The sequence below is a fragment of the Carettochelys insculpta genome, chromosome 14 (genome assembly GCF_033958435.1).
Source record: "Carettochelys insculpta isolate YL-2023 chromosome 14, ASM3395843v1, whole genome shotgun sequence".
Lineage (NCBI taxonomy): Eukaryota > Metazoa > Chordata > Testudines > Carettochelyidae > Carettochelys > Carettochelys insculpta.
Genome location: NC_134150.1, coordinates 41,178,213 through 41,199,869, shown reverse-complemented (window position 1 = coordinate 41,199,869; position 21,657 = coordinate 41,178,213). Strand labels below are relative to the sequence as shown.

General features: G+C 50.4%; 1 protein-coding gene across 2 annotated transcripts in view; it reads right to left on the bottom strand.

Moving 5' to 3' along the window:
• The window catches only part of ZNF469 (zinc finger protein 469), a 221,212-nt gene that overhangs the window by 10,617 nt on the left and 188,938 nt on the right, over positions 1-21,657 (bottom strand). The window contains exon 3 of one of the 2 annotated variants that reach the window (XR_012647491.1): positions 1,412-15,113. Coding sequence is in view for 1 of the 2 variants with exons in the window: in XM_075008907.1 (XP_074865008.1) it covers positions 1,823-14,905 (13,083 nt within the window). In the remaining variant the exon portion in view is untranslated. Of the gene's footprint in view, positions 1-321; positions 15,114-21,657 lie in introns of those variants that run through there. The other variant, XM_075008907.1, reaches the window with a different exon arrangement.

Below are 21,657 nucleotides of genomic sequence, written 5' to 3'. Positions count from 1 at the left end.
TTAATATATGAGTGATTAAAGAGACTGTGGGAATGGGGCCATCTAAGTACCTTAGCCAGGCAGAAGTTACCTAACCTAGGCAACTTAGTCATTTTGGTACTGGTTACGAGCCCACACTCGCTCCTACTGTGCGTGCCCCATTACATGCACAGGCATGTGCAAACGCAGCGAGAGTAATGAACAGCCTCTAGTCTCAAACTCCCAGCAAAACTGGGGAGTCGATGTGTTTCTGAGCTACCGGAAAGAAGGACAAAGAAAGCAAAATGTGTGACAAATTCCACAGAGTCTGGGAGTTTCTGTGAAAATATTGGAATATATTTGCAAAGATGAATTAGGTATGATTTTACAGTACCACCCCATATTTTCATCTCATACTTTATTTAACAATATTAAAGAGGCACTTTAATAGCACACATACGACATAATAAAAGGCATTTCCTGCTCTCTCTTTGCTCTCTGACAAAATATCAAAATAAAAACTTTTGACATAACACATTGCACCCAAGGTAAATTTACCTACAATAGTTTTTTATACAATACAAAGGACTGTAAAGATACATATTAACAGGATAAAGCCTCTTTTTCCCTTTTAAAGCTAAAAAAAATTTTTTTTTTGCAGGACAGTCGCAAAGTACTCTATTTGTTCATATCACATCAGTGCATAACTTCACCTCCTTGACTTGGGAGTATTTCAATAGTATTTAAGTATCTTCTGTGTCCTCTTTTGCACCTGAGATTTCTTTCTGTTTCAAAGTTCAGTTGTATACCTACTCGACAACATGACATAACCTTTATTAACACTATGGAGTACCAGCATTCAGGATGTTTTAAAAAGTTTTATTTTCCTGCTTTGATTTCTTTTACCGGTCACTGCTACTTCCTATCTGTTCCCTTTTATTTTTAAATCAAGGAAGTCTGTATTCACATTACAAAATAAAAATAGCACCAGTAACTGCATAGTAAAAAGCCGATACCTATATAGCTACTAAGTCAATACAGTAAGATAGTTTAGAAGTTATACCATTACGGTCACTTGGACAGTACAATTCTGGTCTGGAAAATTGGCACAGTTTTATCGGTGAAACGAAAAGAAGTTGTCACAAATGTCAAGGTGCAGTTTGCAAGAGTTATTCTCATTTTTCATGTATGTACATAATCTACAGTGGTCAAATAATGGCATCCATGTTTGAAATACTGTAACAGGCCCACGCAGCATGCAAGTTAGTTCATTATTTTCTCGGCAATGTAGAAACGAATTCTTAGGCACGGCTGTCAAAATATGTGACACTTGATTCTTAATTTAATTTTTTTTTAATTTATCATGTCGTAGGCCAGTTCCCAATTTAATGAATTGTATAGGATTATTTGTGCAAAATCTTTTAAAAAAATTGCTTTCTACAGTGTACTGCACCTTCTGAATAAGACGTCTATGGAATGAAGTTCATGTCTTCAAGTACTTTGTACAAAGATAACAGAGAAGCAGTCTCAAAAGGGTCTGAGATTTGCAAGTATCCTTATAACCTCAGCACTTCTGCAATAAAGCAATTGCTCTTGACGATTCAGTCTGCCCAAAGCGATTACAATTTCAGTTCATGAAAATCATCAGCAACATCAAAGTTCGAGCATTTGCATGATAAATCAGGTGAATTAAAGTAGATTAGTAGACACAAAGCAAACTATTTCACAGAGGCTGCAGTGCAAGTTCATTTAAAGTAGACAGAAAAAAAATCATGCTACACAAACGAATTTAATGCTTTGATAATTTTTTCCCTTGCAAACCCCATGAAAGCAGCTGAGGATCACCATAAGTCACTTTCATAAATTACTCTGAAGTATCTCTTCTTAAAGGAATTTTAAAGCTCGTTAATTTCTGTCCAAACAGTTGGTTTAGGAGATTGTTCTGGGATTCGGCTGTCCTGTAATTATGAGAGTCAGCAGGTTTAGCACCTTGGACAGCTCTGTGCCTGTTTAAAGAACTGTGCAGGGAGGCGGCAGGGCTTTTGGCAAGGAGATGGTGAAAGGTTTTCCCCAGGATGTCCTTTTTACGTTTCAGGTCTCCGTTGGAATGACGGTGAGTCGCCTTCTTCTGATTGTAGGTGTCCAGAGCCACCTTTTTCAGCTGGTTGCCAGTGCCTGACATTCTGGACTTGGCGGTCAGTTTGTTCCAGTGCGTTTCCCTCTTCCCGGGTGAAAGGGCAGAGGCCTCATTAGCCCATTCCACTCTTTTGAACTCTCCAGCCCCATCACTCTTCCCAGGACCCAGCGTTCGGGCCTTCTTCTTCTTCCCATCTCCCTCCATGTTCTCCCTGGAGGCCGAGCTGCCTTTATGACTCGAAGACTTGTGCTCTTTGCGTTTCTTTGGGTGCAGCTTGCCAAGCCTGGTCAGAGGTTGCTTTTCCAAGGATTTGCCTGGATCCAAGTGGCCGTGTTTCACAGGGTTGGCCGTTCCCTCAGTTTTGAGTTGACTTACGGGTTTACTGTGATTGAATCCTATTTCTCGGACGCTGACAATAGCACTGCTGTCTTTCGCACAGACTTCTGTCTCAGGTGTGGCTTTCTCTTTTAGAAAGCAGGGTTTTGGGATCTCTGCTCTGCCCAGATGACCAGTTGCAGTACAGGCAGCTTCACCACCAACTTGACTGCATGCGGTTTTCTTCTGCGGGGCTGAATCTTTTGTAGCCCTGTTTAGAACAGGTGATGCTGTCTTGTCCTTCAGAGGCAGAAAGGGGAAGGTGGGCTCTGAATAATTGGACTTGGATGCAGTTTCCCTAGGAGCTGTATCATCTACATTTGTTTTGTGAATGTCCTTGGCCTGTGGAGCTTCCACTTTTGGTGCAGGAATTTCTGGGATTTGCTTAGCTGGTTTGAGGCAAGGGATCTCATCAACAGGCTCTTCTCGTGTACTGGGTTTGTCTAATAACGCCACCACATGTTCACTTTGATCGCCGATGGTTGGTCTTTCTTGGGCATCTGCTTGCCCATGCTTCTCAGCGAGATGAGGGGGAGACAGCTTTCCATCCATTGCCCCGTTATGGGCTAAACTAGCAAGCTCCATGCTAAATTCAGAAGAGTCCAGAAAAGGAAGAGGCTTTCCATCAAAGGCATCTTTGTCTTGTTCTTCAATAGAAAGCGTCCTGGTGGGACTGCAGTCTGGGTCACTCACAACAGTCTGGGGCAGAGAAGGAGACAGACAAGGAGGTGGCGAGAGGGCACTGCACTGAGATTTTTCCATTTCAGCCAGGAGGTCTGAGAAGTTACCCACGATAGCTTCTGTTTTCACAGGGATTTGGGGCAAAGTTCCTTCCAGGACACCAGCTGTTTCAGGGCAGGACTCACTGGGAGATGATAAAGGTGGATCAGCTAGCTGTAGGTCATCACCATGGTTAAAGTGCACGGGGAAGCTTTGTGGAGCCAAGCTGCCATGGTGTGCAAACTTCCTTTTCTTGCGGGGTGGCATCTCCTCCCTTGAACAGTTTTCCTCTTTGATCTTCTCACCGCCATCCCTGGAGGAGAGACCAGGCCTCATGACACCTCGGAATTTGAAAGTCTTGCTGCTTCCCACTAGGTGCTTCTCCATGTGCCTGTCATACTGCTCCTTCTTGGAGAAGGTGTAGTTGCACATGCTGCAGATGAATGACTTTTTGATGACGTGCATGACGTCTGCGCAGAGCTCGCATGCGTATAGCGTGGTGTGCTTGATCTCCGGCTCCTCTGCTATCCCGTGATCCTGACTCAGGTGGCTTCGAAGCTCTTTGGTTTCCGGGTAAAACATCGGGCACTTGTGGCACAAGTAAATCTTCTGTAGGCTGTGCACCACTAAATGGCGCTGCAGCTTGAAGGGCTTGGGAAATTGTTTTCCACAGTGATGGCAATCTCTGGAAGGATCCTTGCAGTCTGGATGCATGGGGACAGCTTTTGGAGCACTCTCCCCTTTTGGCGTAGTGTCTGCAGATGGACTGGCCGTGTCTTTGGCAGAGCTGGAAGTGGAAGAAGCTGGTTTAATTCTGACACTGCCTTCCAAAGCATCTTTGTTTATCTTTGCCTCTTGGTCAGGGGCTGCCTCCTTTAGGCTCTTGCTCTCTTTGCTGGCAAGGTGGTTGCTGGTGGAGTCCGCAAGCTTAGATGTCTTGCTGGGTTTCCGATACATGATGGTGTTCAGGAAGTGGGTGACGGCAGCGTTGTCCTCGCTGAAGCAGGGGGGCAGACCCATCACCGATTTCTGAGCCTGACCTTTCCGAGCAAATTGCGTGGCATGCTCTCGGAGATGCTCGTTGTACATCCAGACATCAGAAATCTCCTTGAGGCACATGCCGCAGGCCCACAGGCCAGCTTTGTTTTTGGCATGCTTCTCTTTTAAATGATCTCGCAGTTGCTCCCTCGAGCTGAATTTGCGCTGGACACACATATAGCATGTAGGTGGCGGGGAAGGGTTATGGGTGAGTTTGTGAAAGTCCAGTTCCCCTAATGTGAGAAACCACTGGAAACACACTTTGCATTTGTATTGTTTATCCTTAGTCTTGATGTTCATATCGTTGCGATTTTTGCCCAATCTCCCATCGTCTAGCTTATTTTTGTTATGTTTGCTATGCTGGCTTGGCTTCTGCTTGAAACTCACTATGTTTTCATCCAGATGGCCAGGATTATCTTTGCCAGGGCTGGAAAAGCACACATCCTGAATCTTGAACTTGGCATTCAACATATCAATGTCAATTGTACGAAACTCAGCTGAGTCTTGGTTTTCATTTATCCTGCCATTGAAGGGTTCCTCTTCTAGATCTGGGGGCTTTGGGCTCGTTTCCACTATTGAATGGCCATTTTCCTGGTCTGTAGGCTTGAACAGTATTTCATCAGCTGGAATCTTTTGCGTCTCCTTTTCAAAACTTCCCCAAATGTTCAAGTTTGGAATGTTTTCCATCTGGTTGGTTTGGCAGAGGAAAGTTAGCATGTTATCATCCTCCAGGTCAATGACCTCCTTTCTTTGGCTGGTTTTCTCATAATCTGGCTGCAGCGAAATAGGTTTACAAGTGTGGCAGCTGGCATCACACCCCTTTGGCTTACTGCTGTGACACATATTCAGCATCAAGGCGTCATCGATGGAGATGGTTTCATATTCACAAGCATCGTCCCTGGTGACACAGAAAGAGCTGGTTTCACTGAGGTCAGAAGACAGCCGGATGGGAAAGAAGTCTACGGTGCCCACTGGCCTGACATTTGCATCTGCAATGGGTTTGGGTTTCTTGGTTCGTTTTCCATACACGCGTGTGCACTTCCTCCGGGCGAACTGGTTGTCCCTTGGAAACAGCTGTGAGAATGTGATGTCATCATCAAATAAATTCTGCTGCTCTGACTCAGCTGCATCACCAGTGCAGGACTCCTTTCTCTGCTGCAACTCTCCCTTTCCCCAGTGCTTTGTTTCTGCAGGACAAGGGCTGTCGTCAGAAGCATTTTCCAGCGTGGCTTGAGTGGGATCCTTGTTGGCCGTTTCAGAGTCACACGTTTCTAAAGACAGCTTAGGACTTGATGGACACCTGAAGGTGCTACTCCGACCCCCATGATTGCTCTCTTTCAAGGAATTCTCTTCTGGCTCACGTTCCTTCACAGCTGTGCTGTCACTATCATCATGCTGTTCTCTACCTCCCTTGCTCATCCTCTTCTCCACTTGTGTCAGGAACCCACTTGCCAATTTCTCTTGGGCCTCTGCCTCTTCTGGCCTTAGATCTTCCATCTGTTTTTGACAGCTCACAGGAACCTTTAGTGACTCCTGTCCATCCACCTCCTTGGAAGAGACTACCCAATCCCCCACTTCATCTGAATGTTTAACCACGCCAAGTGACTGTGTTGCTGTGTGAGACTGTTGGGGTGAACTGGGTCTCTCTTGTTCCTCTGCTGAGATGCAGCCGCCTGTCTCAGCCAGGTCTCCAATCACATTTGACAAACTGGAGTTGATTCTACAGGAAACAGCGTGGGAAGGACCATCAACACCAATCTTCTCCAGGTCAGATGATCCACTGACTTCACTTTTATTGGGAAACGTATTTACTTTCCTTCTTCTTGCTTTTCTACTCAGTTTCTTCTCTAAACTTCTATTCAATCCACCAAGATCTTTGTTTTGGCTTTTTCTGACTTTCCCCCCTTTATCGGGTTGCTTTCTAGGTCTGGGCTTTTCTGTCAGGGATTCATTCAGTCCCCCTGTTGCTGAGCTATGGGATTTTGTCTTTGTTTCTTTACTCAGAAGTTCTGTGTGATGAGACTTGGGGGACATTTCAAGTGAGATGACACTGAGGTCACTGAGCACTCTGCTAACTACTTCTTGCATTTGTGCATGAGATTCCTTCTCTTGCCCCGCACCGTTTTTCTTGGAGACATGTCCAACAGTGCTATTGGACACCAGAGAGATCTGCATTCTCTCTTTGACTGTGGCCTTTATGCTTTTCCTGGAGACTTTCTTGGACATTTTAGACGTTTTCTCCAGCAGATTCAAACCAAACTTTGAAGCTTTGCTTGGCAGCAACTTGCTGTCATTTTTCAGCTGATGCTTTACAGCTTTGTGCCTGGTTAATCCTGGTTTGGATCTAAAAGATGCTGAACAGACATCACAGGTGACTTGGGGGCCATTTTGCTTCTTTTCTTTCAGATGCCTCTTTGTGGTTGAATCTGTGGTATTTTTAAAGATGGCGCTCTCTGCTTCTTGTTCCTTCTTTGACATAAAACTGCTGTCTCCTCCAGAACTCTCAGCCCCGTGGCTTTCCGAGTCATCTCCTTTTGAATTATTTTCTCTCTTATCCACATTTTTGGAGGGCTCACTGGGTCTCATCTCTGGCACCTCTGTAAACTGGTGGACCTCTTGATCAGTAGGGTCAGAATCTGCTTTCCTTTCAGAGGTAGTTCTTACATCAGTTGGGATTTGGTGAATGACAAAACCATTGCATAAGGCTTCTGGATCATTGTGATCTTTATTTCCATTGTAACAGCACTTTTCAAGCTCATTATCTTGATTTAAGTTTACCTCTACATCTCTTTCTCCAACTGGTGAGAGGTTAGTAGGATTCATTGAGTAATCTTTGGCTTCTGGTGTGGGCTGACAAGCCTGGATGTCCTGCAGAGGCATTGACTGAGAATTAATAATCATGTCTATGATGGTGCATGTTTTGTTTCCTTTATAAACAGGGCATAACAGCTCAGCATGAGTCCCTTCCGGCAGTCCATCACCAATGTCTTTTTGATCAAATGGTGGCATGCAGGTCATAGTAGTGTCATTCATCTGCAATTTCTGGGAGCTTTCCATCTCCAGGGCAGAAGCTGCCAGCTCACTGCAGCAGGGTGGACAATGAGGTCTTGCTGGTCCTTTTTCTGACTGCACAAAATTACTTAGAATGTCATTGGCAAGACAATGATGAACGTTTCCAACAGCATCCATCGGTGCAGGAGCAGTGGTGCTGTGCTGCTGGTGCGAGGGTGGAAATACATGTGTGTCTGTCCATTTTCCTTGCTCTATAGGATTTTGGGCAGGACAGCCAACTAGATTTTTCTCCAAGTCGGAGTTGAACCTCTTTACAATAAGTGAACTTGATTGAGTCTCTGTGTTAAGGTCAGGGGTACTATATCTATCCTCTTCCAACAGTTGCGCACTGAAGTCAGAGAAATCTACATCTTCATTACTGCTGTTCTGCAAATATTTGTGGTGAGAAAAGTTAGTTTGCAAAGGCAAACTGGCCAGAGAGTCCTCATTAGGGTGACAAGTGTTGAGGGCCTGCTTTTCCTGTCCGCGGTCTTCTTCAGGAGGGTGGGCATTTACTGAATATATGTTAGTTTTATGCAGCAAATTATGTTCCTGGTGAAGATCTTCAGAAAGATTCAAAGAGTGAGCAGGAACCAAAGATGCGGTGCAAGGAAGCCGTGCCTCGTGTCCCACTTGGTTGTGGGTTGATCCTATGACTTTGGCGTTTATGGTGCATGACAGCTGCATATGGTGACTAGCTCCATCAGACCAAGAATTGCATTCAGCATTGCTTTCTTTTACTGTCTCTGTAAGTGCATTGCCTAAGGCTTCCTTCTCAAGCAAACCATGGCTCAAATAGGATTGTCTGTGGTTTTTAAATGCCAAGGTTGCTTTGTTTTTATCTTGCTCCTGCTCCTCCACAATCTGATCAGCTTTCTTTACTTGCCCTAGCAAGGGGGTTACCGCTGCGCTGCTACATGGTGGGAGGTTATTATGTTCTTGTGATACGCCATCTGCACAGATATTAATGTCACTTGGCTCTGAACATTCATCTACTAAGTGCTGCAGCTCTGTTACCTTATTGTGCAGTTTGTGGTCAGCAAAAGCGGATTGCCCTGCAATACAGGGGTCTGTTTCACTGCACGATTCCAGCTGGTTGCCTGCCTCCGGAAAAACTCCAGTTGCTTCTGATGTGGTAGCTGTGCTCTCTACTTCCCCTCCCATGGGCTCATTCCCCTCTCCGCATGCATGATGACATGCCGGATTCTCACTTTCCAAGCTGCCCAGGCCTTCCTCTGCTTGCCCAGACAGGATATTGGGATTGGAAGGTTGGTGTTTGGCAGAAAGTAGTGTGGGGAAACACGGCAGCATGAGCTCTTCTTCATTGTTCTTCACTGTCCGGGCAACAAACAGTTGGAGCTGCTGTAATGGGTTTGCCGTCGTTTCTTTGGCAGCTGGCACCCTTTCTGTACCACAGTCGATCTCTTTGGACACGCTCAGTATGTCAAATAATAGCAACTTCTGGTTGCTAGCCTTGTCACAGGGGTCTGACGGTTGGTAGACGGCTGGATCTTTACTTTCTTCCGTCTCTTCCAATAATGCAGCTCCATTGTCACCAGCTGCTAAGTGCACTGAGCTTTTTAACACTTTAGGTGACTCTGCCGCATCTAAAGGTCTTTCCTCTGAGTTCACGTCATTCTGGGGGTAAGAAGACAAAGCGAGCTCCAAGGGAGGGATTGGATCTTCCTGAAAGCCAAATTCAGATTCCAGCTCTGAAGGCCCCTCAAAGGTTTTTTCTGTTTTCTCTGGCTCTGAAAAACTGTCAGCTCCATATTTACTTGGGCCAGATGGCAAAACCTCATGTTTCTTTAGTTCAGCTGCCTCTAGCGTTTTAGGGAACAAAGAATCAGTAACAATAACGGGGCTTTTTATCATATGGTTGGTATAGGCTGGAGCCTCTAATTTGTCTGGTGTGCTTGGATCAGGGATAACTAGAGGAGGCTCTTTCCCCATGTCTCTGGAGTCACTTTTCTGGGAAGTTTCAGAATCCTTCAGAGCTTCCGGGAACTGATCACAGGCCTCTTTGGAACAGAAATGATGGACAGAGATTGAATCTTCAGCAGCTGCTGTACACAAGCTCGATTCTAAAGAATGAAACTCGGCTGGGCAGGGCCAAGAATCTCGGCGGTTCTTATAGTTGCCATCTATGTTGGGAAGCGTGGGCTCGTCATTCACTAAACTTTGGATCGCACAGACTTTTGTGGAAAGGAGGTTGGCATGCCCAAGAGCATCAGTCAAGAACGAACCCTTTTCACTCTCTGTCTCCTGATTCATATGTGTAGGTGAAAATTGGTCAGGTGCTTTCCTCGGCTGGGTGCTGAGCTGTCGCTCAGATTTCTGATGGACGCTGGAAGCCTCATTATTTAATTTACTGGTTTGCAGCTCGCTTTCCAGTTCTGTAACTAATCGTTTGATCTCCAGTTCTTCATCTGGTAAATTGTTCCCAAAAGCTACATTATAATCTCCGATCCTGTTGGACAAAGGTAAAGACATTTGATTGGCTGTTATGGCACGCTCCTCTGGGAATTTCTTCGCTAACGGCTTTTCCACAGAAAGGGTGTGGAACTGATTAATGTCGTCTGACAAAATTGGAGACACCTCCTCCATTAGACTCCAGTCCTTCTCTGGAAGAAATGGAGGATACTGCTGCTCAAATGGCACTGTTTTGCTGGGTGGGTTGCAACCAAATGGGACGTAATTGTCCTTACTTGTGCCAACGCTGTCATATAATGGCGTCTCAAACTCAGCGACAGGAAGCTCTCCGAATATCGAAGAGGAGTCAAAGCTAAGAGGGGAGGATGCTTTGGTCTGCTGATTTTCGGATGCAAAGGGTGGGAAGTCAGAGTGCTTCTGCTCAAAGGAACCGGTGCTCATGTCATCCTGGCATAAGTACATATCGTCAATGTGTGAAGCCCCCACAGCTGGGGGCTTTGAGAAAAGGTTCGGGTCATAGTGACTGGACAGCTCTTTAGGGTCATAAAGTGTGTCGTCAGTGTTCACATAGGTATCGGATCCTTTGATGGCTAGCATCATTCCAACAGGATCTCCACCATAACAGCCACCTGGAGCAGCATAATCCTTATGGTCGTCACAGAGTTCATGTTCCTTTAAGTACTTGATGCCATCTGCTGAATAGGTAGCACTCACGTGACTGGGGCTGGCATCAGAACCAATCTGAGAAGGAGGAACTAACTCTTCCCGATGGTAAGTTAGGGTGTCCCCATTATAAGCAGCAAATGGATGTCTGTGACTGGTCATGGTCGAATCAGGGGAATCCTGGGCATCTGGCATAGGTCTCGCTATTTCACCCAGGTGGCTAGAGGCTCCTTTCTGCTCCTCTGTGTCCTCCTTACCGTAAAGTCGGATAGGACTCTCACCAAAGGCGTCTGGACTGTGGCGAAATTTTTCCTTGCTTTCTGGTGAGCTTGCCTCGTTCATATAACCTACCGCAGAAACATATAACCTATCGCTCTGCGAGGCCATGGAGCCAGTCAGCAAACATTTGGTGGAGTCAAACCTCCTTGTCCCTCTGGAAAAGCCTGCTTTGGTTTTATTGCTTGTCTTTAGAATCTCTTTCTTGGGAAGGCTCAGTGGGTTCCTGGGAAGTGGTGTGATGGGGTCAGAACTCGCTGTGTCTCCTCTCTTCTGGATGACTTCCTTCTCATTGTCCGAGATGGCCATTTCAGTGCTTGGGGGGCTAGTGATGTTTTCACTAGATAGACTTGTGCTATGGTTGCTGCCAGAGGATGAGCGGCTGCTTCGCCTTCGGATTCTGGCTGCGACGCCATCTTTCTTGATTGCCTCATTGCTTGGGGATCTCCTGGACTCTCGTCCGTCTTTCTTGCGGCTGTCGGTCCAGGCTGGCTCCTTCTCTTTGGCTCTCTCACCTCTCCCTGAGTGCCCCTTGCGAAAGCCAGTCTTGGGCCTCCTCTTAAGTGTTGGCCCCAGCTGCTGCCTACCGTTCTGCTTGGCACATGCCACCCCTTCATCATCGGAATCCGAAATATAGTCATACTCGCCAAATTTACCGTCCTGGGCTGCTGGCAGCAGCCTGTTGGGGGCTGTGGAGACCTGCAGGTTCTTATCGCTCTTCGCATGCTGCTTGTGGAGTTTGTTTTTCTGCTGCACGATTTTATGAATGAGCTCCTTGCTCCACGTGCCACTCCTTGGCTTCCGCTTTCTCACCTCCTTCATTGAGAACCTCGGCAGCTTGGGGTTCTTATTCGTCGGGCCTGGAGTGGTCCCTTCCGGCCTGATTTCATTCTGCAGATAAGCACCCTGACGAAGGCTTCTGAGGTGGGTGTTATCCACAGCAGGTTTGGTTGTAGCCCCTGGAGTCACAGAGCTGCCATCACCCTTTCTTCTTGTCTTTAGTGTGATGTTCTTGTCAGGCTGTGCTTTAGCCATCAGCAGCTGATCTTCCGCCTTGTTCTGAGCCAACTCCTTGACTTTGGATTTCTCCAGCCTCTTGTTCCCCTGGAACTTGCCAGCCAGTCTCGCCTTAGGAACATGCTGCGTTCTGGATGTTCTGCTCTTCGCTTGCTCTGTATTGGGACGATCCCCTTTGTAGTAATACACCGCTTTTGTCTGACTCACTGGCTTCTCCTCCTTTCCCGCGTGCTTCAGTTTGTGCTCCAAGGCTGGGCCCTCCTTCACCTTGTGCACCAACCCATTGCCCACGTTCTTCACCAATGTGAGTTCCTCGTCAGCAAACACATCGATGAAGCTACTGTCAATCTCAGGGTTATCAGACTGATACTCCATCCCATTCAGTGCTTCCGTGATCAGACTGTCCAGCTTGGCATCATCAATTTCTAAATCGGAAGCAGTCAGTGGCAAGGAATTTGTGGTTAGCCCATTAAATATGTTACCTCTCAGTGGGTCCTCCTTTACCTCCCCTTTCCCTTCCCCATCTAACAGGAAATTGACAGGTTTGTTTAACATGAGCAGGTGTGAATGGGTGTCGGGAGAAAGTGAGGGCCCTGGCCTAGCTTGGCAGTGCTTTGTGGACTCCAGTGGGAGTTGCTTCCTGGTCTCAGCCCCCCTGGGAGAGTCTCTGGTCTCACCATGGATGGCGGCGTGTGAGCCGCAGAACTGGCGGTGCTCTAGGAAGGAGGACAGGTTGCTGTAGTTCTGGTCGCATTGCTTGCAGGTCAGGAGCACGTCCAGCTGGTCGAGGCTGGCACTGCTCAAAGAGTTTGCTAGCAGGTGATGGGAGGAGTAAGGCGGGGGAGGCGGCTCCCCCTCAAACCCATCCAGGCAGCCCTTGGCTACATCGATGTCTGACTTGTGGAAGTGGGTCTCCGGGAGGCTTTTGAGAAGGTGCTCGTCCTTTGGGGCCTCCAGCGGGAAGTGGAAGGGCTTCATGGAATCTGGTGAATGGTAGTGGAGTGAGCTGGTGCTCAGGGCATCTGAGGGGAGGCAAGGATGGTGAAAGAGGTGGGATGGGGTAAGTGCTGCAGGCAGCTGGCTTTCTTCGAAGCTGTGGTTGGCTGGGCTGCCGGACGTGGGCGAAAGAGAAGAACAGGTGCTGCTGCAAGTGGGGTTGGGGACCGGCGATGGGAGCGGAGACTCGCACGGTGAAGCTGCCACCAAAGCCGATGGCGGCAGAGCTAACGCTGGATTGGGAGAGCTCCTGGAGGTGGCTGGTGGCGCAGTTTGGGTCATGGTGAAGAACAGGGCTTTGCTCCTGGAGTCGCATGGGGGCGACCCTGTGTCCTTTCCTCCTTCAAAGGAGAAAGCATTTGTCGAGCCGTCACTGGGCCGGGTGGGGTCCCTCCTCTGCACCACCAGACCCTCCCCCACCAACAGCTTTTGGCTGTGATACCTGGGAGGGCCTTTCTGCATTGTGCTGCCTCCTTGCCATTGCGAGGCACCCATAGGGAATGGGAATTTCTGGCTGGTAAGCTGTCTGGGTAGATCTATCCTGTTGTGACTGGGCACCACAGAGGTGAGATGGGCTGGCTGCCAAGGCATCCTGGTGTTTTTCTGCATGTGCTGCCTCTGCTCGGGGCTGGACTGGCACTCGAATGAGAACTGGCTTCCAACAGGGTTTGGATAAGGTGCTGATGTTGGGTCCATGGGAGAGAATGCCTTATTGGCCCCATCCCAGGCTTGCAAGAGCCGGGGGCGGGTTTGAGCCATAGTGGGAATGCTTTTCTCATAAGGCACCAATCCCATGCTTGCGCCGCTCGCTGGGGAGCTGCAATAAACTTTGTTCTGAAAGTGCACTTGGGGTAGAGAGTTCTGTGGCATATTCCTTCGAAGAGAGCTACCTTGGGTCAGTATCTTTTGACTAGGTCCATTGTCTTTCAGGGCTGACTGCCCCTTACTCACTGGCTTTGGCATATTAGTAGCGTGTAAACTAGGTGGGAAAACAGACTGGCTTTCTTGGAAAGTGCTTGGAGTTTGGTCAATAGCACCAGAAGAAAAGATAGCACCAATGAGCTCCCCAGAATGCTCATTCCTCCCTTTGTAGCATTGCAGAGGAGATTGTTGCTGGGCCCCTGGGGCTGGCAAATGCAGGAACTGAGCTGGCTGAGAAGAGACGCCATACGTCCTGCCTTCCGGGGCTCCGCCGTCGTAGGAGCCATCGCTTAAAGTCTCCTCTTGCCAGTCTCTGGAGGCAGAATGGAAACCAAAAGCACCATGAACCACCTGGTTAGTTGCCAGGGAAACATCTGTATAACCTTGACTGCTAGGAACCTTTGCTGCATCCTGCAACGGCGGGAAGGGGTATTGAAACGGCAGGGAGCCCAGGCAGTGAGTGCCGGCTTTGCTGCTCTCGGGGAAGGGACATGGTTTCTGAGCAGAGACAGCATAGTTAGCACCCGGGAAGCTTTTGTCTGGGGAAGACCAAGACTTCGTTCCATTTGCCTGGAACTCTAAATAGTGTAACTGCCCATTGGTGCTGGGACTTTTGTGGGCGAGGCCGGCCGACGGCTGTCCTTTCCCGCTGGGGGTCTGGCATGCTGCGGCTGGTGGGTGTGAGGTATAGTTGGAGGAGGTAAGGCCAGCAGCGGCCTCGGGGAAGCACTGGTTAAAACTCAGGTCCTCTTGCAGGAGCTCTGCCTCCCTTTCTGGGATGCTGGGCACGTGGAATCGGTAGCTTCCCGAGCTGGGTCCTAGGCTGACTTCTGGCTTCTTGGGCGGGGTGACCTTCTGCTGTGGGTAGGCGATGCCTATGGTGGGGTGGGCCCGAGAGTTGCTAATGCTCAGCCTGTAGAGCTGCTGGTGGCTGCGCTCCCCCTTCCCAGCCCGCCGGTTCTTATCCCTCACTCGGTTCTTCCCCGGGGGAGACTGTGGGCCGCCCTTCACGCTGCTCCATGCACCATCGCTGGGAAACTTGGGCTTATTGTGGAGAGACTTGAAGTCGATCTTGCCCGCCTGCTGCGGCCTGATCACAGCCTCTCGCTGGCAGTGGGGTTCTTTGTCCTTGACGCCGGGGAAGTGGGGCCCGCTCTCGGTCCCCTTGTGCAAGTCCAGCTCCGAGGTGTCCAGCGAGCTGCCGTTAAACTCCCCTCCGCCTTTCCTGCTGCACCGTTCAAAGGCAAAGTCTTTGTTTTGCTCCTTGGCGCTGGGCTCAGGATCACTGACAGCATAAACATGCTGGGTCTCTCCTGTCATGATACCGAGGGGCAGGGCTAAAAGGTGCTCATTTCCCTTACATCCGTGGGGTCAGCTCCTTCCTTCACGGGCATGGTCTCTCGCTGTTCGGCAGCTAAGACGAGGCTTGCTTAAATGGGCAGCTCTTGCTCCTACGTCTTTTCTGGTTACTGGGCAGGTCTTGCTTGTAAAGAGCCCCTGGGATTTGCCTCATGCTTCCAGATGGGACCTGCAATAGAGAAGAACCACAGTGAGTCCAAGGAGGACAAAGGACATGGGCGTGTCTAACATGGAGCGTGAGGAACATAAGAACGGGTCAGCCCATAGGCCCATCAAGCCCAGTATTCTGTCTTCCGATAGTGGCCAGTGCCAGGTGCCCTAGAGAGAATGAACAGAACAGGTCATTACCCAGTGATCCATTCCCTGTCGCCCATTTCCAGCCTTGGCAAACAGAGGCCAGGGACGCCGCCCATGCCCATCCTGCCTCATAGCCATTGGGGGACCTCTCTCCCATGAATTTATCTAGTTCTTTTTTGAACTCTGCTATAGTTTTGGCCTTCACAACATCCACCGGCAAGGAGTTCCACAGGTTAACTGTGCGCTGTGTGGAAAAAAAGATTTCCTATTGTTTGTTTTAAACCTGCTGCCGATTAATTTCATTTGGTGACTCCTAGTGCTTGTGTTGTGAGAACGAGTAAATAACACTTCCTTATCTATTTTCTCCACACCAGTCACTGTTTTATAGACCTCTATCATATCCCCCCCTTAATCATCTTTTTTCCAAGCTAAAAAGGCCCAGTCTTATTAATCGCTCCTCATAGGGCAGACGGTCCATAGGAAGCCACAGCTCAGGTGGGGGGCTGGATTCTCCCATCCCTGAGCCTGTGGAGCCACCCAGGTCTATGCACAGAATGAATGGTGAATGCTCCTAGCCTGACTGGTCAGTATGTAACCCCCGAAGCACTGAGCTCACTGACAACGGAGAGTCAAGCTCTGCCTTACAGGCTGGGCTGAGGACCAACTGGCTTTCAGCTCATGTGGCTGAGCACTTGGTTTTAGCCCCTCAGGTCACAGGTTCAACCTTACGAGAGTTCGACTCCCTGGCCTTTCACAATCGGCAGGTGGGATGGATCAGGCCCCTCGGGGAGTGTGTTTCATGCATCACTTTCCCAGCCAGTTGCTGGGCAGCAGGACTTCTCGCTAGCAGAAGGCGGAAGACATGTCTATAGCAGAAGAAAGGAGCGGGGCTCCTATACCATCACCGCCTGGGAGCAGAGCGGGCGCAGCATCGGCTGGGGGAAGAACCTCACACAGGATTTCAGAGAAACGCTTTTTTTCTCTCCACATTGCAAACACAGAGGGCCGCCAACTGGGGGCGGGGGGAATGGGGAGGGGTGAAGAGAGAGGACAAATGGGGCAGTTGTCCCAGGGCCTGGTGTTTCCAAGGGGCCCATAGCGCCAGCCACCACTGCTATTACTTGGCAGCGGCCGGCACGCCAGGACCTTTGGCTGCTCTGCAGAGCTGTGAGGGAGGAGTCACTACCACCCTTCTGCCCAGGTCCCACCCCTTCTGCCTTCGCCCTGTCCCTTCCACGGCACGGAGCAGGGCCTCCTCCCATGTTGCCCCAGGGTGGCTGTCGGCCCCGTTACAAAAGCCCCTCGAACCTCCAGCTTGGCAGAGGGCGTGATAAGCATCTGCCTTTGGCAAACCCGCTGTGCCAGGCAGGGACAGGCTCTGCACATGGGCGCTCCTTTGCGGACTCCCCTCTCCCCACGCCTGTTCTGTACCCTTCCCCCCTGCTCGCCCTTGGACGTCGGGCTGCCCCTCTCCCCACTTCTCACAGCTGCAGCCTTTGTGATGGGGGGGGCGGGTTTCCCCAAGCGGTGACCACCAGCATTCCCTCTAATCTTTTTCCCATCCATGCGCACTGAGGCATTTGCAGAGGGGCACCACCAGAAGCAACCCAGGCTCTGGCTGCGGGCGCTCTGCTAAGTGGCTGGGCGGCATTTGGATTGCTCCGGGGCGGCTGACGGAGCACTGAGCTTACGGGGAACATGGGTGACCACCTCGGATCCCGATGAACAGCACCTGACTCCTCCATTTGGGGAGGCTGGGTCTGCCCAGGCTCTGGCCCTGCCCTGTTGCCTGCCCCCCCTTGAGGCCCCCTCCACTTTTCTCTTGGGCCTCTTCACTCCCTCCCCCAGACACCCCACCAGCACAGCCGGCTGCTCACTGCTCACCTGTACCTCTCTGCCCTCTGCCGGCCTCTGCTAACTGCTTGCCTGTGGCTCTTCGCCCCCTCCCGCCATGTAGGCAGAGCAGGGATGGGAAGGGATGGACTGTGGGCAGGGGCGAGCACAACGGGGCCATGCTGCAGGTGCCCCTTCAGCTTCCACATGTAGAAGGCCAGCTGTTTGGGGAGCTGTAGCCTCCCTGGCCACTAACCCCACTGCCCAAGCTGCACCTCCCAAGTCTCTGCTCTGCCATTCAGCTCTCCAGCCCGGCTAGCTCAGTGCGTTGACGCAGGCCACAATGGGGCGGGTAGGGTCCTTTTAAAGAATTCGCATAAGAGCCCCCCTGCGTGAGCATCTTTTCGGGCATCTGCTAAGAACCACTGAATGCTCGCAGGGTGCACTACAGCACAGGGCCCTTTCCTCCCAAACCACGTGTTGTGTGTTACACAAAAAGTGTTTCACCCCCGTGGGCTAGCTCCGTAATTCCTCAACAACCAGTCGGTGACCCTGGAACGGCTGAGGAAGGTGGCCAGCCAGTCCCTGCTGGCCAAAAGCATGAGAAACACTAGGTTAGAGGATCCTCGGGGTCCTGCTGGACTTAGGCCATGTGTACATTACCAGGAAGATCGAGCCTCTTGGGGTTTGATTTTGCATGCCTGGTAGGGTGCGTGAAATCGACCTCTCAGGGTCAGCAGGCGACCCCAGTACTCGTCAATATTGCAAGGCGTAAAGGAGGTGGTTACTTCTCCCCTCAACCTTCCTCAGTGAGGACAGCCATGTAAGTTGATTGTAGGTAAGTTGATTCTCGCTCCACAATTGCCGTAGCGAGAATTGCAGATCTGCCATTGACTTGCCTGCCTAGTATAGCCCAAGCCGTAAAGCCTGCGAGTCTGTGGGGTGGGGTAAAACAGAATAGTTCAACAGCACTTAGCAGCCTAGGGCCCGAAGGAAAGAATGCTGCAACCCAGTGAAACTCCCAGGGGAAATGAGACAGCTGAAATTGGGCCACTCTATCCTCCCTGCTCTTGCAAAAAAAACCACATGATTTTGCAACGGCCATATGTAACATCTCGTATGAAAACCATTTGCTCCAGCAGCGCAGCATTCCCGGTCGCCCGCTAGGGCACTGGGTTCAGTCCTGACTCAGAGCCCAATGCGCCGGAAGCAGCACCCCCCGGGTTTACCAGCAAGCTCTCACCGGCAAACACCGGCCGCTCTGACCTTGCTCAGCTTAGGAGAGCTAGTGAGGCTGGTACACGATGTTACAAGGGAGGGAAAAAAGAAAACTTATCACCGGTCAAGTCAAAATAAACACCGAGGGTGAAGTGTTCTGTGTCACAGCGACCAATGATCCCAGGTCTCTGCTTCCCCTGCTGGAGAAATCCCTAGGACAGCAGGGAAGGGCAGCAAGGCGCTGGGAGTATTCATTACCCAGGCGTACAAACCACAGTCTTGGCAATTCCTTTTATTGATATAAATTCATTTTATTTTATGGTGTCTTATTACTGCTGCTGAGTGGCCGCCGCCAGCCAGGGTCCTGTGTGCTCGATGCTGCAGACACATCTAACAACAAACAGTCCCTGCCCCAAACTGCTTACATTCTACATCCGCCAGCTCAGCCCTCTGTGCCTGCTGGAGCGGGGAGGCAGGGGATAGGGTACAAATGCCCCCCAAGACTCTCCAGTGCTAGCTCAGTCCTAGGTCAAGCTTAAGGCAGCTGGAGCAGTAACTTCCAGCTCCCAGAGGCACAACTGTTTTGACTGTGATAAAGCAAATGCACTGAAAATATCAGCATAGCCGTGGGCGTGTGCACAAGGGGATGGACTAAATGGCCCATGTACACCCGTAGACCCAGACTTCGAGATGCAGGCTTAAGGTTGGAGTTAGGCTTAGTTAGGGCTGATTGTGCTTTGGGCAGGGGGCTGGACTTCTTGACCTCCTGAGGAGTCTTCCAGCCCTAGCAGTCTATGAACTGCCCTGCTGACTATCAAGCTGTATTGTTAAACAGCCGCCCCAGCAGTTGGGAATCCCCACGGATTCAATGCAGAAGGAATTCCACTGCTGCACCGGGTTCCTCGCCCACGCCTGTGTCGATTAGAAAAGCAGCCACCCAAGCGGTTCCTAATGTGCAAGACTGAAGCAATGAAACTGACAGGACAGCGTGAGCCACGGCGTGTCCAGCAGGACCCACGGAAACCCAGAACCACGGCTCTGCTTTACACTTTGGCTGTGCTATGCTACAAAAATAACTTTGAAGTTGCTTACTTTGAAGTGTAACTTTGAAGTAAGCAACTTTGAAGCTGAGCATCTGCTCCCACCGGGAATTCCCGGGAATGGAGTAAAGACTTCGAAGTCGGGCTCCCTACTTCCAAGTTAACCTCAAAGTAAAGGACAACGTGTGTAGCCTCTCTGATGGTTACTTCAAATTAGTACCGAACTTCGACGTTAGCTCCTAGTGTAGACACACCCCTTGTGGCCTTGGTTACACCTGGCGAGGGAGGGCGTGGCCCACTGCTGTCACGGTGAGTGGAGGGTGTGATCAGTGGCGTGTTCCCCGCTCTGTGCTTGGAAGCAGAAAGTCCACGTGGGGCTAGAACAGACCCTGCCATTGTGCATTTCCATCGCTGTGACTGACAGATGCAGCGGCTCCCTGGGTAACAAAGGTGCATTTCCCAATCCATTTAGCTCAGTGCAGTTAGCATCGTAGGGTTAAAACCCCACATATGGGCTGTGTCCACACTCACCTCTACAACACTGTTTGTAAAACGCGCCCTTGTACCCCATAGACGGGGACCTGGGAATTACGGCCCAGATCTTCTAAAGAGGGTGCACATGGGTTTGAAAGGTTGGGGGACCCTGGGACAGACAGACAGAGGTTCTGGATTTCTGGGAACTAGGCTAGCAAATAAAGTTATGTGCCCCGCAGGTCTTGGAAACCAAAACACACTGTTACCGTCTGTCACAGACACAGGAGTGTCACCAAAAGCTGTGGTCACAGATGTGTGGATAAAGTGGCAGATAAAAAAGCCCTGCAACCAGGAAATGTGTGGTTGGGGCCCCCACAGAGGGCACAGAAGGTATCTCACCATGTGCAGGGGACAGAGGCCATGCAAGTATGAGATGCCCTGAGCAAAGACAAAACACCTGTGATCGGCTGGAGAGGGCTGAGGCAGGGAAGCAAGGACCGGGTATGTGATTGCTGCAAGGGGACAAGTGAATGCTTAAAGCCAGATTCGTTTCAGAAGAGAGTATTTGCCAAGCCAGATCAGAGCTTTGCTCCTGCCAGGCCAGTATCCCGTCCACAGAACCAGCCAGTTCCTGATGCCAGAGGAAGCCAACGCACCCAAACCAAAGTGAAGTGCTGTTTGAACTGAAAAACCAGCATCAAGAGCAGGTCGCCCTTTAATTTGTTCCATCCTCGAGTGGAATGCATTTTATTATGGGCACCGAGGCTCATGCAGAAGTGTACCATCAACAGCAACCCACGCTGCCGACTGTGGGTGCCGGGGGCATTCTGATAATCAGCTGGGCAGCACCTGAATTTTTCCTGTCCACGCGCTCAGCTTACACTGGAAGCACCAGTCAAGAGTCTTTTAAGGCCCAGTCCACATTACAGCTGGCCGTTGGATGTCTGTGTCACCCAGGGGATGAAAAGCGTTCACCTCTGTCTATCCCAGGGAGCGTCACCGGGATGGGAACACCTCTCTACTAGAGGTGACTTTTTATTTTCTATATTTTTTAATCAGGTGGGGGGGGCAGGAAGGGGATTTGTGTTACTTGATTTTATCCTGTCTCCAGTGGCGTTCACTGAACCTGCCCTGCCCCCTCCACAGCTACACTCCCATCCCAGAGGCCTGGGCCCTTCTCCCTGTTCCGAGCATTGTGACCTGATGCACGGGGAATGTAGCATTGCTCAGGTTTGGCCTGGGCATCCTCAGTCAGGACAATGGAGGGGCAGCCTGGTCCGATTTGAGTGAGCGGCACTGCAGCCCTGTGCATCAGGCCACAAAGCCAGAAGGGGAAGTGGGCCCAGACCCTCTGGGTAGTGGGTTTATTTGACAATGGGGGTGCTGAGAGCCACTGACCCTAACTGCAAACTGTGTATATGGTTGGCAACCACTTCAAGCCCCTCGGCCCAGCCGCCTGGGACGGGAGAAGAGGCAGACACCACACTCTATGCGGTGCTCACAGCCCCGGTCAAGCACTCCCTCTGGGGACACACCTGCACCCTGGGCCCTGGGTTATAACGCCACCCTCCGCGATACGAACCCTCTGCATTGAAAGGTCATGCAGTTATGAGACGCGCTGAGCAAAGATAAATGGCCTTTGATCGGCTGGAGAGGGCTGAGCAGGGAAGCAAGGACCAGGCCTGTGATTGTTGCAAAGGGACAAGCCAATGCTCAGAGCCAGATTTGTTTCAGAAGAGAGGATTTGCCAAACCAGATCAGAGCTGTGGACTTGCCAGGCCAGTATCTATGGGCCAGCACAGCTGTGTCAGTCGGGGTGATGCCTCGTCATGCTGACCAGCTACATCAGCT